General features: G+C 39.7%; 1 protein-coding gene across 7 annotated transcripts in view; it reads right to left on the minus strand.

The window, feature by feature from the left end:
• Positions 1-13,666, minus strand: part of LDAH (lipid droplet associated hydrolase) — a 90,644-nt gene that overhangs the window by 50,227 nt on the left and 26,751 nt on the right. For all 7 annotated transcript variants that reach the window (XR_009694656.1, XR_009694657.1, XM_061154878.1 and 4 more), the window contains exon 4: positions 6,917-7,086. Coding sequence is in view for 5 of the 7 variants with exons in the window: in XM_061154878.1 (XP_061010861.1) it covers positions 6,917-7,086 (170 nt within the window). In the remaining 2 variants the exon portion in view is untranslated. The remainder of the gene's footprint in view (positions 1-6,916; positions 7,087-13,666) is intronic.

The following is a 13,666-nucleotide window of genomic DNA, read 5'->3' on the forward strand; positions in this document are numbered from 1 at the left end:
TTGTATCTGCATTTAAGATGTGTTCATTTTTTACTTGAAAAAAAATTCTATGATTATCTGTTTTCTCTATTTGCAGCAAATCAGTAGCAACAAAGTATAAGTAGGGAGGAGAAATGGTACCTAACACTGACAGAGGAGATGCAATAACTATAAAATAAACAGACATGAGAATTCTTTCTTAAAAAAGCACTGTTATCTAAGAAATTTCAGGACATGGGCAAAATCGCTTTAACTGTATTTTACTGTATAATAGTATCAAAATGATGTCCTTGAATCATTAGGGAAAAGTTCTTCCATAATCAACATACATTGTTGAAGAAGGCAGATAAGTTAAAAATATGTTTTAGAGAAGTTTTTACCCAAATGGATAAAATAGTCTGGGGCTTTAAAGAGTAAGTTTAAGTAATCTGGAAATTTCATTTAGAGAGAAGGTATTTTTGCCAACCAGATAGACAAAGGAAGCTCTATGGTATTGTGCATTTTCCCCAAGGAAGTAATATAAAAAATTAAGTTTTGAAGGATCTGGTACCCTTGGAAAGGGAGGAAGTATTATCATTAAATGCCATATAAATTGTTAGAGGAAAACAAAAGCTAAATTACTTGAATTTCACTTCATGACTTAGTGCCCAGTTAAGAATTGGAGGCTTTCAACTCCCAACCTTGAACTTTATACAATTTTTTGGAAGAATCAGGTGGCACATTTTGAACATACAGAGGACTGATTTAAAGGAAAGTTCTAGATAGTGAGATGATTACATTTTATTCCCATGTCACCCCTTCTGCCCCACATTGCTGGAGCAGTATTCATGTGGTTCAGATGGTAAAGAATCTGCCTGCAATGCAGGAGACCGGGGTTTGATCCCTGGGTTTGAGATCCCCTAGAGGAAGGCACGGCACCCCACTCCAGTATTCTTGCCTGGAGAATTTAATGGACAGAGAAGCCTGGTGAGCTACAGTCCATGGGGTTACAAAGAGTCAGACACGACTGAGTGACTAATACTTTTTTCTTTTTCATTCATGGGATCTACTACTCCATGAGCTACAATGTAATGAGTTGCACTGAGCTAGTTGTGTACACTCCAGGAACATTCTATACTATCTGGAGGCTCTGTCACTATCCAAAGATTTAGAGAACCATCAGGTATTTTCTTTAGACTTTATACCCACAGCTGGGCTTCCCTGGTGGCTAAGTACTAAGAATCTGCCTGCCAATATAAGAGACATGGGTTCAATCCTTGGATCAGAAAGATCCCCTGGAGAAGGAAATGGTAACCTACTCCAGTATTCTTGCCTGGGAAATCCCATGGACAAGAGGAGCCTGGCGGGCTACAGCCCACGGGGTGACAAAAGACTTGGACATGACTTAGAGACTAAACAACAACAATATACCCACAGTTATTGTAATCATATCTTACCCCTAGATTAAGATAGAGCCAAGGCTAAATCCTGGCAAGGTGCTTTTCTCTCCATTTCTACCTATAAAATTAAAGATGGGACTAGACTGTCTCTAAAGAGCTTACTAATCTGAAATTATGTTTATTATTTTGAGTCATGACAGTGCTATTGAACAATCTTCCAATTATCTACTTTCTCAAGTTTCTTTTAAAAATTCTTTATTCTGGACATTCATGTCAAAATATATTAAGACTTTCTATAATTCTACCAAATTTGCTTAAAGAAACAAACACAATTTTTAATATGATATTTTTAAGAATGAGTCAATTATTTCCTTCAGTATATTAATAAACAGGTCAGACATTATGTGTAAAATATAGAGTAAGTCTCTTAAAATGATTTTATGACCATAGTTTCCTATCATTAGTTACAAAAATATTATAAAGAACTGAACCAAAATAAAACCAAATAAACCAGCTACTAAACTACACATATGTCCTCAAAAATCTTATGGGAGTCAAATATTCCAGTAAAAATAACATAAGAGATGGAAACACAAGTTTCTCATTATCACACTTCATATGTTGTAAAACATAACAGCTAACTTATTTTTGGCAAAATGATTAGGGATTGCAACACTCTGGCTAATACAAACTTATTTGATTGTCAAATACATCTTAAATGGAGCGTATCATGCTAACTTCAGGCATGCAGGCACTGTGCCGTCTGAGATTAGGCCAGAGACACTGAAATTTCAACACTTCAGCAGGGATCACACCACCAATATTAGCTGGGCCAGGTGTTTAAAGAGGGGTGTGTATTGGGGGGAGGACTTCAACAGTGCAGTTAATTGAAACCAGATAAAGCTTTTGAATAATAATTTAAAAAAAAATCATACAGATGTTCACCCTCCTCCCTGGGTAACCTTTATGGACAATTTATTGCACGCACTATTTTCTAGAGTACACTCTTTATAAGAAAACACAGCCTCTTGTGTTTCTCTGGAAACTCTATAATCACAGCATGAATTATGTCTCCACAATTAGACTAAGTTAAGCTCATGTTTCATCTGCCTTTTCTCTTTTCACCACTATTCCTGCAAGGGCAGGAACACCTGAAAGCAGATTCTTTTTTTTTTTTATTTTAAAAGCAGATTCTTAATGAGAAAGTAATAGAGCTGAGGGAGCTGCAAGAAGCTACATTAACTGAGAGATGCGTGGTACTACTACTTTCCCAACAGATATGTGAACACAAGTCAAAAAAGAGAGAGGAGTTCAAAACAAATGTGCTCAACAACTATTTTCAAATATGCACAGGAAAAATTAAACATTACATGCAGAATGGACGTGGAGCAAACCAACAAAAACTGAAAGGAAAGATCTCTAAGTGAACAAATCGAAGGACTCAGAAGTGGATCTTTTCTTTCCTTTGTTTATAGAATAGTGTATTTGTCAGGGTTCCCCAGAGAAACAGACTCCAAACATTCATTATAGGGATTGGCTCACACACTCAGAGAGGCTAAGAGGTCCCACACCACATGCTACCTGCAAGCTGGAAACCAGGAAAGTGAGTTGTATAATTCAGTCCGAGTTCAAAAACCAGAGAACCAGGGGAATAGCTGAGGCCGAAGGCTTGAGACCTGGAACTACAATGTCACAGGGCAGGAAAAGATGGCTGTTTCAACTCGAGGAGAGAGAAAGAAAGAATCTGCCCTTCCTGGAGTTTTTGCTCTATTTGTGCCCTCAACAGACTGGATGATGCCCGCCCACCATGGTCAGGGCAGATCTTTTTTACTCAGTCCAGTTCAAATGCTGATTTTCTCTGGTCCTCACAGACATACTCAGAAATGTTTTACTAACTATCTGAGTGTCCCTTAGACCAATAAGGCTGACATGTAAAACTAACCATCACAAATAATAATGCTATTATTATTTCAAACATGCAAGTACACTTTAAAAAATGGTTTTAAAGCTTTTGAAACACTTGGAACAACTAACAACCAAAAATTATACTTCATATCAGTTTGCTACATTTTATTTGACAGGACCAAGTTACTTCCTACACCAGGAAATGTATTCGGTATTTTAATTTATATATATGCCTATATATCCACATGCTTGACAGTACATCACACAAGTGAAATCCTAACTGGGGTAGTGGTGGGGTGGGCAGCCTCTGACTTGGCCCCCAGTGATCCTTGCCTTTTAATATTCATGCTTTAGTATACTCCACTCCCCTTGAGTTTGGGCTGGATTTAGTAATTTGTTTCTAACAAAGAGAATACTGTAAAAGTGGTGAGATATCATTTCTGCAATTAAGTTACGGTCTGTGACTTCCATCTTGCCAGCAGACTCTTTCTTTGGCTCTTCTCCCAGACTTGCTCTGATGGGGCAAGTTAGAGAGGCCCACATTCTAAGGAACTGAGGGTGGCCTCTACCCAACTGCCAGTGGTGAACCGAGGCCCTCAGTCCAACAAACTTGAAGGAGTGAACTGAGGCAGATTCTCCTCAATTCAGTGCTTCACATGAGACCACGGCCCTGGAAGACACTTTGATTACAGTCTCATGAGAGACCCTGAACCAGAGGACCCAGCCAAGTTGTGACCAGATCCACAGAAACTGGGAGAGAATAAATGTGTAGTGCTTTATACTGTTAAGTTTTGAGCTGAGATTACTAACACAGTAGTTAACCTAATGACTGAGCCAGTGCTTCCAGTTATTTCCACTATGATAATAATAGCTAATACTTATATAAAACTTTTAAGTTCTAGGTATGATTCTTCATATGAAACAAAGTGAAAGTGAAGTCGCTCAGTCGTGTCTGACTCTTTGCTACCCCATGGACTGTAGCCTACTAGGCTCCTCCGTCCATGGGATTTTCCAGGCAAGAGTATTGGAATGGGTTGCCATTTCCTTCTCCAGGAGATCTTCCTGATCCAGGGATCTAACCCAGGTCTCCTGCTTTGTAGGCAGACGCTTTTACCGTCTGAACCACCATTCTTTATATAATTTCTCACAAAAGTCCTTTGAAGAACATATTACTACCCCCCTTTTACAGATGAGGAAACAAAGGTATAGGGAGCCTCAATAACTTGCCCAAGGTCACACAAGCAAAGTATGACAGCAACTGTCTGAACCTAGGTGTCTTGTTTCCAGAGCAAGGAGTCGTAGCAATAGTGCAAAGAGAACTGCCAAGGGCTCGGACTGGATATTCTGAAAACAGTAACCTCATAACATGGTACCAGAGGAGCTTCAGAGGCATAACAGAGATTAGAAGCCATGCTAAATGCTAAAAACAAAAGGGAAGCCTGCTTTCTGACTGAAATGCCTTATCTGGGGGGGGCGGGGGGGGGGGCGGATAGAGTAGAAGCAATAATACAGTGAATGGAATGTGATCTACAATTGACTGAATTCACACTTAAAATGAAATATATACTTTCTTATACCCAATGTGAGAAATTAACAGCCCCCATTTGTATGAATGTGGTGTATGAAACACCACACCCCAAGAGGCTACAGTTGTACTTTTCCCAATGGCAATTATAAGTAAGAAGTTAAGTGTGTTAAGCCAGTGGGAAAAGGAGCAAATTTCTAGTGAGCTCTGAGACTAAAGGAGATCAGTCCTGGGTGTTCATTGGAAGGACTGATGTTGAAGCTGAAACTCCAATACTTTGGCCACCTGATGCAAAGAGCTGACTCATTTGAAAAGACCCTGATGCTGGGAAAGATTGAGGGCAGGAGGAGAAGGGGATGACAGGGGATGAGATTGTTGGATGGCATCACCGACTCAATGGACATGGGTTTGGGTGGACTCCAGGAGTTGGTGATGGACAGGGAGGCCTGGCATGCTACGATTCATGGGGTCACAAAGAGTTGGACATGACTGAGCGACTGAACTGAACTGAACTGAGATGCCACTGAGGATGTTTTATCACATGGAGTGAAAATCTCCCGGGCTAGGGAGATTCCAGGAAAGAATCACTTCCTGTCTTGCCTTCAGATTACCAGGTTAAGTAGCACTCCTTCATGCTCCCACACACTCTCTATTCACATAAGGCAGTAGGTACCATACCTATGGGTTAGTCTGTGTTTTCCATTAGGCTTCAGGTTCTGAAGCCTCACAGACTGGCCTCACAGACTATTTTATTCACTGGGATGTCGTCAAAACACAGCATGAGGCCTGTTACATGGCAAGTGCTAAATATGTAAGTTTGTTGAATGAGGAAATAATTTACGTTGTGAATTGCATTTAATGCATCATTTCAATGGTATATGTCAGTAAAGGTATGAGGTTTTGTTTTGTTTTGAAGTGTTGTATAGTTCGCTAGCTTTCCTGGCACTTTAAACAGGTCTTTATGTTTATGTTAGGTCGCTACATGACTTAGTGACTAAACAAGAGCAAAAATGAATATTTATACAATTCTCTTCCTAGACAAGATTCTTGCCTCAGTCTTAGTTGGTGACTGCTTTTAAATATTCCTTTATGAATGACAGCAAGTTAGATGTAACTTAAAAACTCCAGATCACCCTAGATTAAAAGGCATTTGCTCAAGTAAAATATTATAAATTAACTATCTGTTGTTGTTCAGTCATTCAGTCGTGTCCGACTCTTTGCAACCCCATGGACTGCAGCACACCAGGCTTCCCTGTCCTTCACTGTTTCCTAGAATTTGCTCAAACTCATGTCCACTGAGTCAGTGATCCCATCTCAACCATCTCATCCTCATCCAACTCATCTCATCCTCACCCCCTTTTCCTCCTGCCCTCAATCTTTCCCAACATCAGGGTCTTTTCCAAAGAGTCGGCTCTTTGCATCAGGTTGTCAAAGTATTGAGCTTCAGCTTCAGTCTTCTCAATGAATATTCAGGTCAATTTCCTTTAGGATTGACTGATTTGATCTCCTTGCAGTCCATGGGACTCTCAAATCCCTCAGCACCACAATTTGAAACCATCAATCCTTCGGCATTCAGTCTTCTTTATGGTCCAACTCACATTTGCACACGACTACTGGAAAAACCATAGCTTTGACTATATGAACCTTTATCAGCAAAGTTATATCTCTGCCTTTTGATATGCTGTCTAGGTCTGTCATAGTTTACCTTCCAAGGAGCAAGTGTCTTTTAATTTCATGGCTGCAGTCACCATCTTCAGTGATTCTGGAGCCCAAGGAAATAAAATCTGTCAGTTTCCACTTTTCCCCCTTCTACTTGCACAGAGTGATGGGACCAGATGCCATGATCTTATTTTTTTGAATTTACTATGCTTTAATTTTTTAAACCACAGGCATTTATGAAAATTCCAATCTCCTTCAGCATTATTTTTGAAACACTGTGGGAAAGGTATGAATATACTTTCAACACGGGCCCACAGTACTGCAGAGATAGGGTAAAGGTAGCCACCAAGGATCCCTCTCCATGTTTTACTTATTGATTAAAGAAGAGACAAAAGAGCAAAGGACATCTGAGAGGACTTGTGCAAGTGCACAATCAAGTACCGACAGTCACCTCCGGAGGCATACTTACTGGGAGCTCGGGTGCGTGCTTCAGAATCTCAAGGGAAAAATAGGAGCCTATGGAATGGCCAATGATCACAAGCTTCATTTCCTTTGGCACTTGAGTTCTCAGGAAAGCTAATTTGTGTTCTACTTGACCACGGAGTCCATAGATGTCCTTAACTTCTTCAGCATTTGGATCTGAAAGGAAATACATAAGTACTTTTCATTCAGTAAGTGAAAGCAATCATTTCACCAGGGGAAATATCTTAACAAAAAAGAAAAAACAGTAACAATAGTAGTAGCTATCATTTATTGAAAGCCTACCATGTGCAAGCCACAATGTTGGTGTTTCACTTAAATTATATCTATCAATCTTCACAACAACCCTGGAAAGGAATATTCTTATCTTTATTTTATATAAGAAAATACCAAAGCTCAGATGTTAGGAAATAGATTGGCAGTTACATAGCTATGAAATGGGACCAGTGACATTCAAACCCAGGTCTCTGTCCTTGAAGCCCATGACTCTCAATTATTCCCTGAACTACTGCAGTTTCAGTTCAGTTCAATTCAGTCGCTCAGTTCAGTTCAGTTCAATTCAGTCACTCAGTCATGTCCGACTCTTTGCGACCCCATGAATTGCAGCTCGCTAGGCCTCCCTGTCCATCACCAACTCCCGGAATTTACTCAAACCCATGTCCATCGAGTTGGTGATGCCATCCAGCCATCTGATCCTCTGTCGTCCCCTTCTCCTCCTGCCCCCAATCTGTCTCAGCATCAGGGTCTTTTCCAATGAGTCAACTCTTCGCATAAGTTGGCCAAAGTACTGGAGTTTCAGCTTCAGCATCAGTCCTTCCAATGAACACCCAGGACTGATCTCCTTCATGTCCAACTCTTTGCGACCCCATGAATCGCAGCACGCCAGGCCTCCCTGTCCATCGCAAACTCCCAGAGTTTACTCAAACTCATGTTCATTGAGTCAGTGATGCCATCCAACAATCTCATCCTCTGTCATCCCCTTCTCCTCCTGCCCCCAATCCTTCCCAGCATCAGTGTCTTTTTCAATGAGTCAACTCTTTGCATTAGGTGGCCAAAGTATTGGAGTTTCAGCTTAAGCATCAGTCCTTCCAATGAACACCCAGGACTGATCTCCTTTAGGATGGACTGCTTGGATCTCCTTGCAGTCCAAGGGACTCTCAAGAGTCTTCTCCAACACCACAGGTCAAAAGCATCAATTCTTTGGTGCTCAGCTTTCTTCACAGTCCATCTCTCACATCCATACATGACTACTGGAAAAACCATAGCCTTGACTAGACGGACCTTTGTTGGCAAAGTAATGTTTCTGCTTTTTAATATGCTATCTAGGTTGGTAATAACTTTCCTTCCAAGGAATAAGCATCTTTTAATTTCATGGCTGCAATCACCATCTGCAGTAATTTTGGAGTCCAAAAAAATAAAGTTGACACTGTTTCCACTGTTTCCCCATCTATTTCCCATGAAGTGATGGGACCAGATACTGTAGTTTAGGTCAATGGTTTTCAAATTTTAGCATGCATCACGATCCTCTGGAAGACTTGTTAAAACACGGATTGCTAGGCCCCATCACCAGAGTCTCTGATTCAGTGGGTCTGGGCTGGAGCCTGAAAATTTGCATTTCTACATTTCCAGAAAATGCTGATACTGCTGGTCCCAGGACCACACATTGAAAACCACTGGTTAGGCTCAGTTATATGACTAATAGACAGCCAAGAAAATCCATGACACTGCTTTCAGATAATCTTTGCTTGTTTAGAGAAATCAAGACTGAAACATTTAAGTAGAAATGTTTCAAACTGTTCCTTTTAACCAGCATAGTCCTGACCCAAAACATTCTTTCTTCCTTTCACAAGGAAGAGCTGTCTTCTAGATTCTTCAAGATCTCATCAAAATTTTATCTAGCTAATTTTTAGGAAAAGTGAATGAGCCTTCCTTTGTGTTTAACTCATATCCCATTCTTATTTAGCATTTTATTATACTTGTATAACTGTCTTTTCATTTCCTCCTTTAGATTGTGAGCTCCTTAAAGGCAAGGTCCATCTTTCATTTCTGTGTCCTCTGTGACTAGCACCCAGTAAATACCATTGTTGAATGAAAATATGAACTGACTAGACAATCTCAGAGCATGCTGCCAGCTCTGATATTCTATGAGCAGAGAAAACTTCAATAGGTTTTCCCTATGAACATGTAATTGAGGGCAGGAGGAGAAGGGGGCGACAGAGGATGAGATGGTTGGGTGGCATCTGCGACTCAATGGACATGAGTTTGGGTAAACTCCAGGAGTTGGTGATGGACAGGGAGGCCTGGCGTGCTGCAGTCTATGGAGTCACAAAGAGTTGGACACGACTGAGCGACTGAACTGAACTGAACTGAACTGAATGAACATGTATCGGGGTTTTAACCTCAATGACAGGGTGTAATATATTTCAAAATTTCACAGGGTAGTCAATTGCTTTCTAAAATTTGAATAATTGGAATCCTAAAGTTTTTGCCTTCATGATTCCTATAAGGTACTGATGCAAACTCTAATAAAAGTATCTAAAGCTCACTTTGAAGAACTGCTCTTCAGTTTCATCTGTACACGCTGGTTTTTCTTCCTGCAGTGTTCAGTGCCCTCTGAATCTAGTTAACTCCTTTTTGTCTTTCAAACTCAACCAGTGTTGCCTCCTCTGGAAAGCCTTTTTATGATTCAGTCGATGAGGAGTAAAGTAGCCTTCTCTCTTTCAGTTTCCGCAACATCCATGTGTGTCTCACCACATGATTCCTAATTTACTACTGCTGTACTATTCATGTCTTGCTTATCTTTTTCTCCAATGCCCAGCATACAGTTACTGAAAAGCCTTTTGCTGGATCAGGGAGGCTTAGTTCCCTTTTTCAGCGGTACTACGGACACAGGTGATTTCCCCGGTAACCCGTGTTCTGCTCTGATCCTTCTTTCCAGGTCAGTCTAGAATTCATTCTCCATTTAACAAGGAAGTTCAACATAAAACAGAATTGGGAAGAGACAGAATTTGATTTTCATAGGGCCTCTGATGTCTCCAAATCCAAATTTTGATTTAGTTAATATTCTATTTGAGTTCTTTATACTCACTATGCTCATAAATTTTCTCTGATCACTCTACCCAGGAGTGATCACATTGTTCTGATACCCCAAAACAAACACCTACATGTGCAACCCAAGTTCTTTATTTTTCAAAATAGACAACTTTTGAAAATGTTGGTGTCATCCTCTCATTGTGACAGTATGGTATAGTACAAAGATCAAGAGCACCGGAGACAAGATAAATTTGGTTCTAAATTCCAGCTAAGCCCCTCACTAAGTGACTCATGCAAATCCTTCAACCTCTGGCTGAAGTCTCTTTACATATAAACAGGAGATAGCAGTTTTAGCCTCTGAGGAATGTTGCTTGCATAACACTTTAAAGCACAGAGGAAGGGTCTGGCATAAACTATTTCAGAAATGAAACTTACGATTGCTATCATTCCAATTCCTGTCGTTTAAGGCCTCCCTCAAATAGACACCAAAAACATTTACATGGTTAGAGCAAAGGGAAAGAAAATGAGCTAAATACAATAAACATTTAAAAACGTCATTGATCCTAGAAATAAGGCCCTATAACATAGTTAAGGATGCTGCTGCTGCTAAGTTGCTTCAGTCGTGTCCAACTCTGTGTGACCCCAGAGATGGCAGCCCACCAGGCTCCCCCTTCCCTGGGATTCTCCAGGCAAAAACACTGGAGTGGGTTGCCATTTCCTTCTCCAATGCATGAAGGTGAAAAGTGAAAGTGAAGTCGCTCAGTTATGTCTTAGAGACCCCATGGACTACAGCCTATTAGGCTCCTCCATCCATGGAATTTTCCAGGCAAGATTACTGAAGTGGGTTGCCATTGCCTTCTCTGTATTTAAGGATGATTATAATTCAAATCATTACTGAAATGAATATTTCAGAGGTAAGTCTGTCTTTAACTCTGGGAATTGCTCAGTAGATTGCCAAGATAAACACACCATTTAGTGTTTTCTGAAGTAATGAGAATAATGGGGAAAGAACTTTGTATAAATAAACAATCAATAATAAAAAAATTTCAATGTGCTCTCTGGATATTACTTTACTAGCAAAAACTAAAAGCTAAAAGAATATTTATATACTTGACTGTATACTTTCTCTCCTATTATTAATATACTCTGAAAAAATTCCAGGAATCATTAGCTTACTCTCCATAAAACATTGCAAAAAAATCACATTCAATTGTATCAAAATCAGGATAACATGGAAATGATTTATAGCATTCTTATTATAGGGAAAATGTACTCCAAGTTATAGTCAACTAAGAATATTTGGAACGAACTGTTTCTAAATTAAAGACTGCCTGAATTAATAGATGGGATCACTCACCTAGAGCCAGACATCCTGGAATGCAAAGTCAAGCAGGCTTTAGGAAGCATCACTATAAACAAAGCAAGTGGAGGTGATGGAATTCCAGTTGAACTATTTCAAATCCTAAAAGATGATGCTGTGAAAGTGCTGCATTCAATATGTCAGCAAATTTGGAAAACTCAGCAGTGGCCACAGAGCTGGGAAATGTCAGTTTTCATTCTAATCCCAAAGAAAGGCAATGCCAAAGAATGCTCAAACTACCGCACAACTGCACTCATCTCATACGCTAGCAAACTAATGCTCAAAATTCTCTAAGGCAGGCTTCAACAGTACGTGAACCATGAACTTCCAGATATTCAAGCTGGGTTTAGAAAAGGCAGAGGAACCAGAGAGCAAATTGCCAACATCTGCTGGATCATCAAAAAAGCAAGACAGTTCCAGAAAAGCATCTATTTCTGCTTTATTGACTATGCTAAAGTTTTGACTGTGTGGATCACAACAAACTGTGGACAATTCTGAAAGAGATGGGAATACCAGACCACCTGACCTACCACCTGAGAAATCTGTATGCAGGTTAGGAAGCAACAGTTTGAACTGGACATGGAAAAACACACTGGTTCCAAATAGGAAAAGGAGTACATCAAGGCTGTATATTGTCACCCTGCTTATTTAACTTATAAGCAGAATACATAATGAGAAACACTGGGCTGGAAGAAGCACAAGCTGGAATCAAGACTGCCAGGAGAAATATCAATAACCTCAGACATGCAGATGACACCACCCTTATGGCAGAAAGTGAAGAACTAAAGAGCCTCTTGATGAAAGTGAAAGAGGAGAGTGAAAAAGTTGGCTTAAAACTCAACATTCAGAAAACTAACATCGTGGCATCTAGTCCCATCACTCCATGGCAAACAGATGGGGAAACAATGGAAATAGTGACAGAACTATTTTTGGGGGCTCCAGAATCACTGCAAATGGTGACTGCAGCCATGATATTAAAAGACGCTTTACTCCTTGGAAGAAAAGCTATGACCAACCTAGACAGCATATTAAAAAGCAGAGACATCACTTTGCCAACAAAGGTCTGTCTAGTCTGTCTGTCTATGGTTTTTCCAGTAGTCATATGTGGATGTGAGAGTTGGACTATAAAGAAAGCTGAGCACCAAGGAACTGATGCTTTTGAACTGTGGTGTTGGAGAAGACTCTTGAGAGTCCCTTGGACTGCAAGGAGATCCAACCAGTCCATCTTAAGGGAAATCAGTCCTAAATATTCATTGAAACTTTCGACTGATGCTGAAGCTGAAACTCCAATACTTTGGCCACCTGATGCAAAAAACTGACTCTTTGGAAAAGACCCTGATGATGGAAAAGATTGAAGGCGGGAGGAGAAGGGGACGACTGAGGATGAGACGGTTGGATGGCATCACCAACTCAATGGACATGAGTTTGAGTAAACTCCAGGAGTCGGTGATGGACAGAGAGGCCTGGCATGCTGCAGTACATGGGGTCGCAAAGAGTTGGACATGACTGAGCAACTGAACTGAATCCAATTCACCAATTCTTTATCAATATATGGCCCTGAATAGGATATTGACAACTCCCTTTTAGAATCTGAGCCTATTTCTTAGACCCATGTCAATGAAATCCACTTCATAGCTCATTTACTGATTATAGAGTTTATTTCAAAAGGTATGTATAATCTGTTCTTTGAGGAATTAATATCAATACTTCATGTTTACTTTTCATCTATTTGTTAAAACTGATTGATCCAGTTACTAAAATTCTGTCAATTTTGGATCAAAATACTATGCATCCTGTATATCTTTAGGTACACTGGTAACTATTATTTTGTTTCATTTCACATGAACTAACTTGACTATTATGACAGAAAACAGTGACTAACTGGCCCATGAAAATACTGAAAACACAGATGTAAATACAATACATTCCCTTTTTTTCAAATCTAATAAGAGGAAACAGAAGTAGATAAAAATACTATTACAAAATACTGAAGTAAGTATAGCTCAAGCATTTCCTTAAGAAAACAGAGTTTTGTTGGATCACAATAGGAAAGTAACACCCCCTTGAATTAATAAAATTTACTGTGCCTTTCTCTATGTAAACCAAGAGAGATACCTGGAAAATACATTTATTACATTCACACTACTATAACTGTAATTTTAACTACACATTTGAACACTATCACAATGGTCTAAATTTAACAACACATATTTTAACAACACATCCACATACACATTTATCTTGATATGCACTGAATCTAAATGCCTAAGTTTTACTATATATTGTCACACAAACAGTATTTACAAGTCACCAATGACCACAGAACTAACAAGACCAAAGATAAGT

The sequence above is a fragment of the Dama dama genome, chromosome 11 (genome assembly GCF_033118175.1).
Source record: "Dama dama isolate Ldn47 chromosome 11, ASM3311817v1, whole genome shotgun sequence".
Lineage (NCBI taxonomy): Eukaryota > Metazoa > Chordata > Mammalia > Artiodactyla > Cervidae > Dama > Dama dama.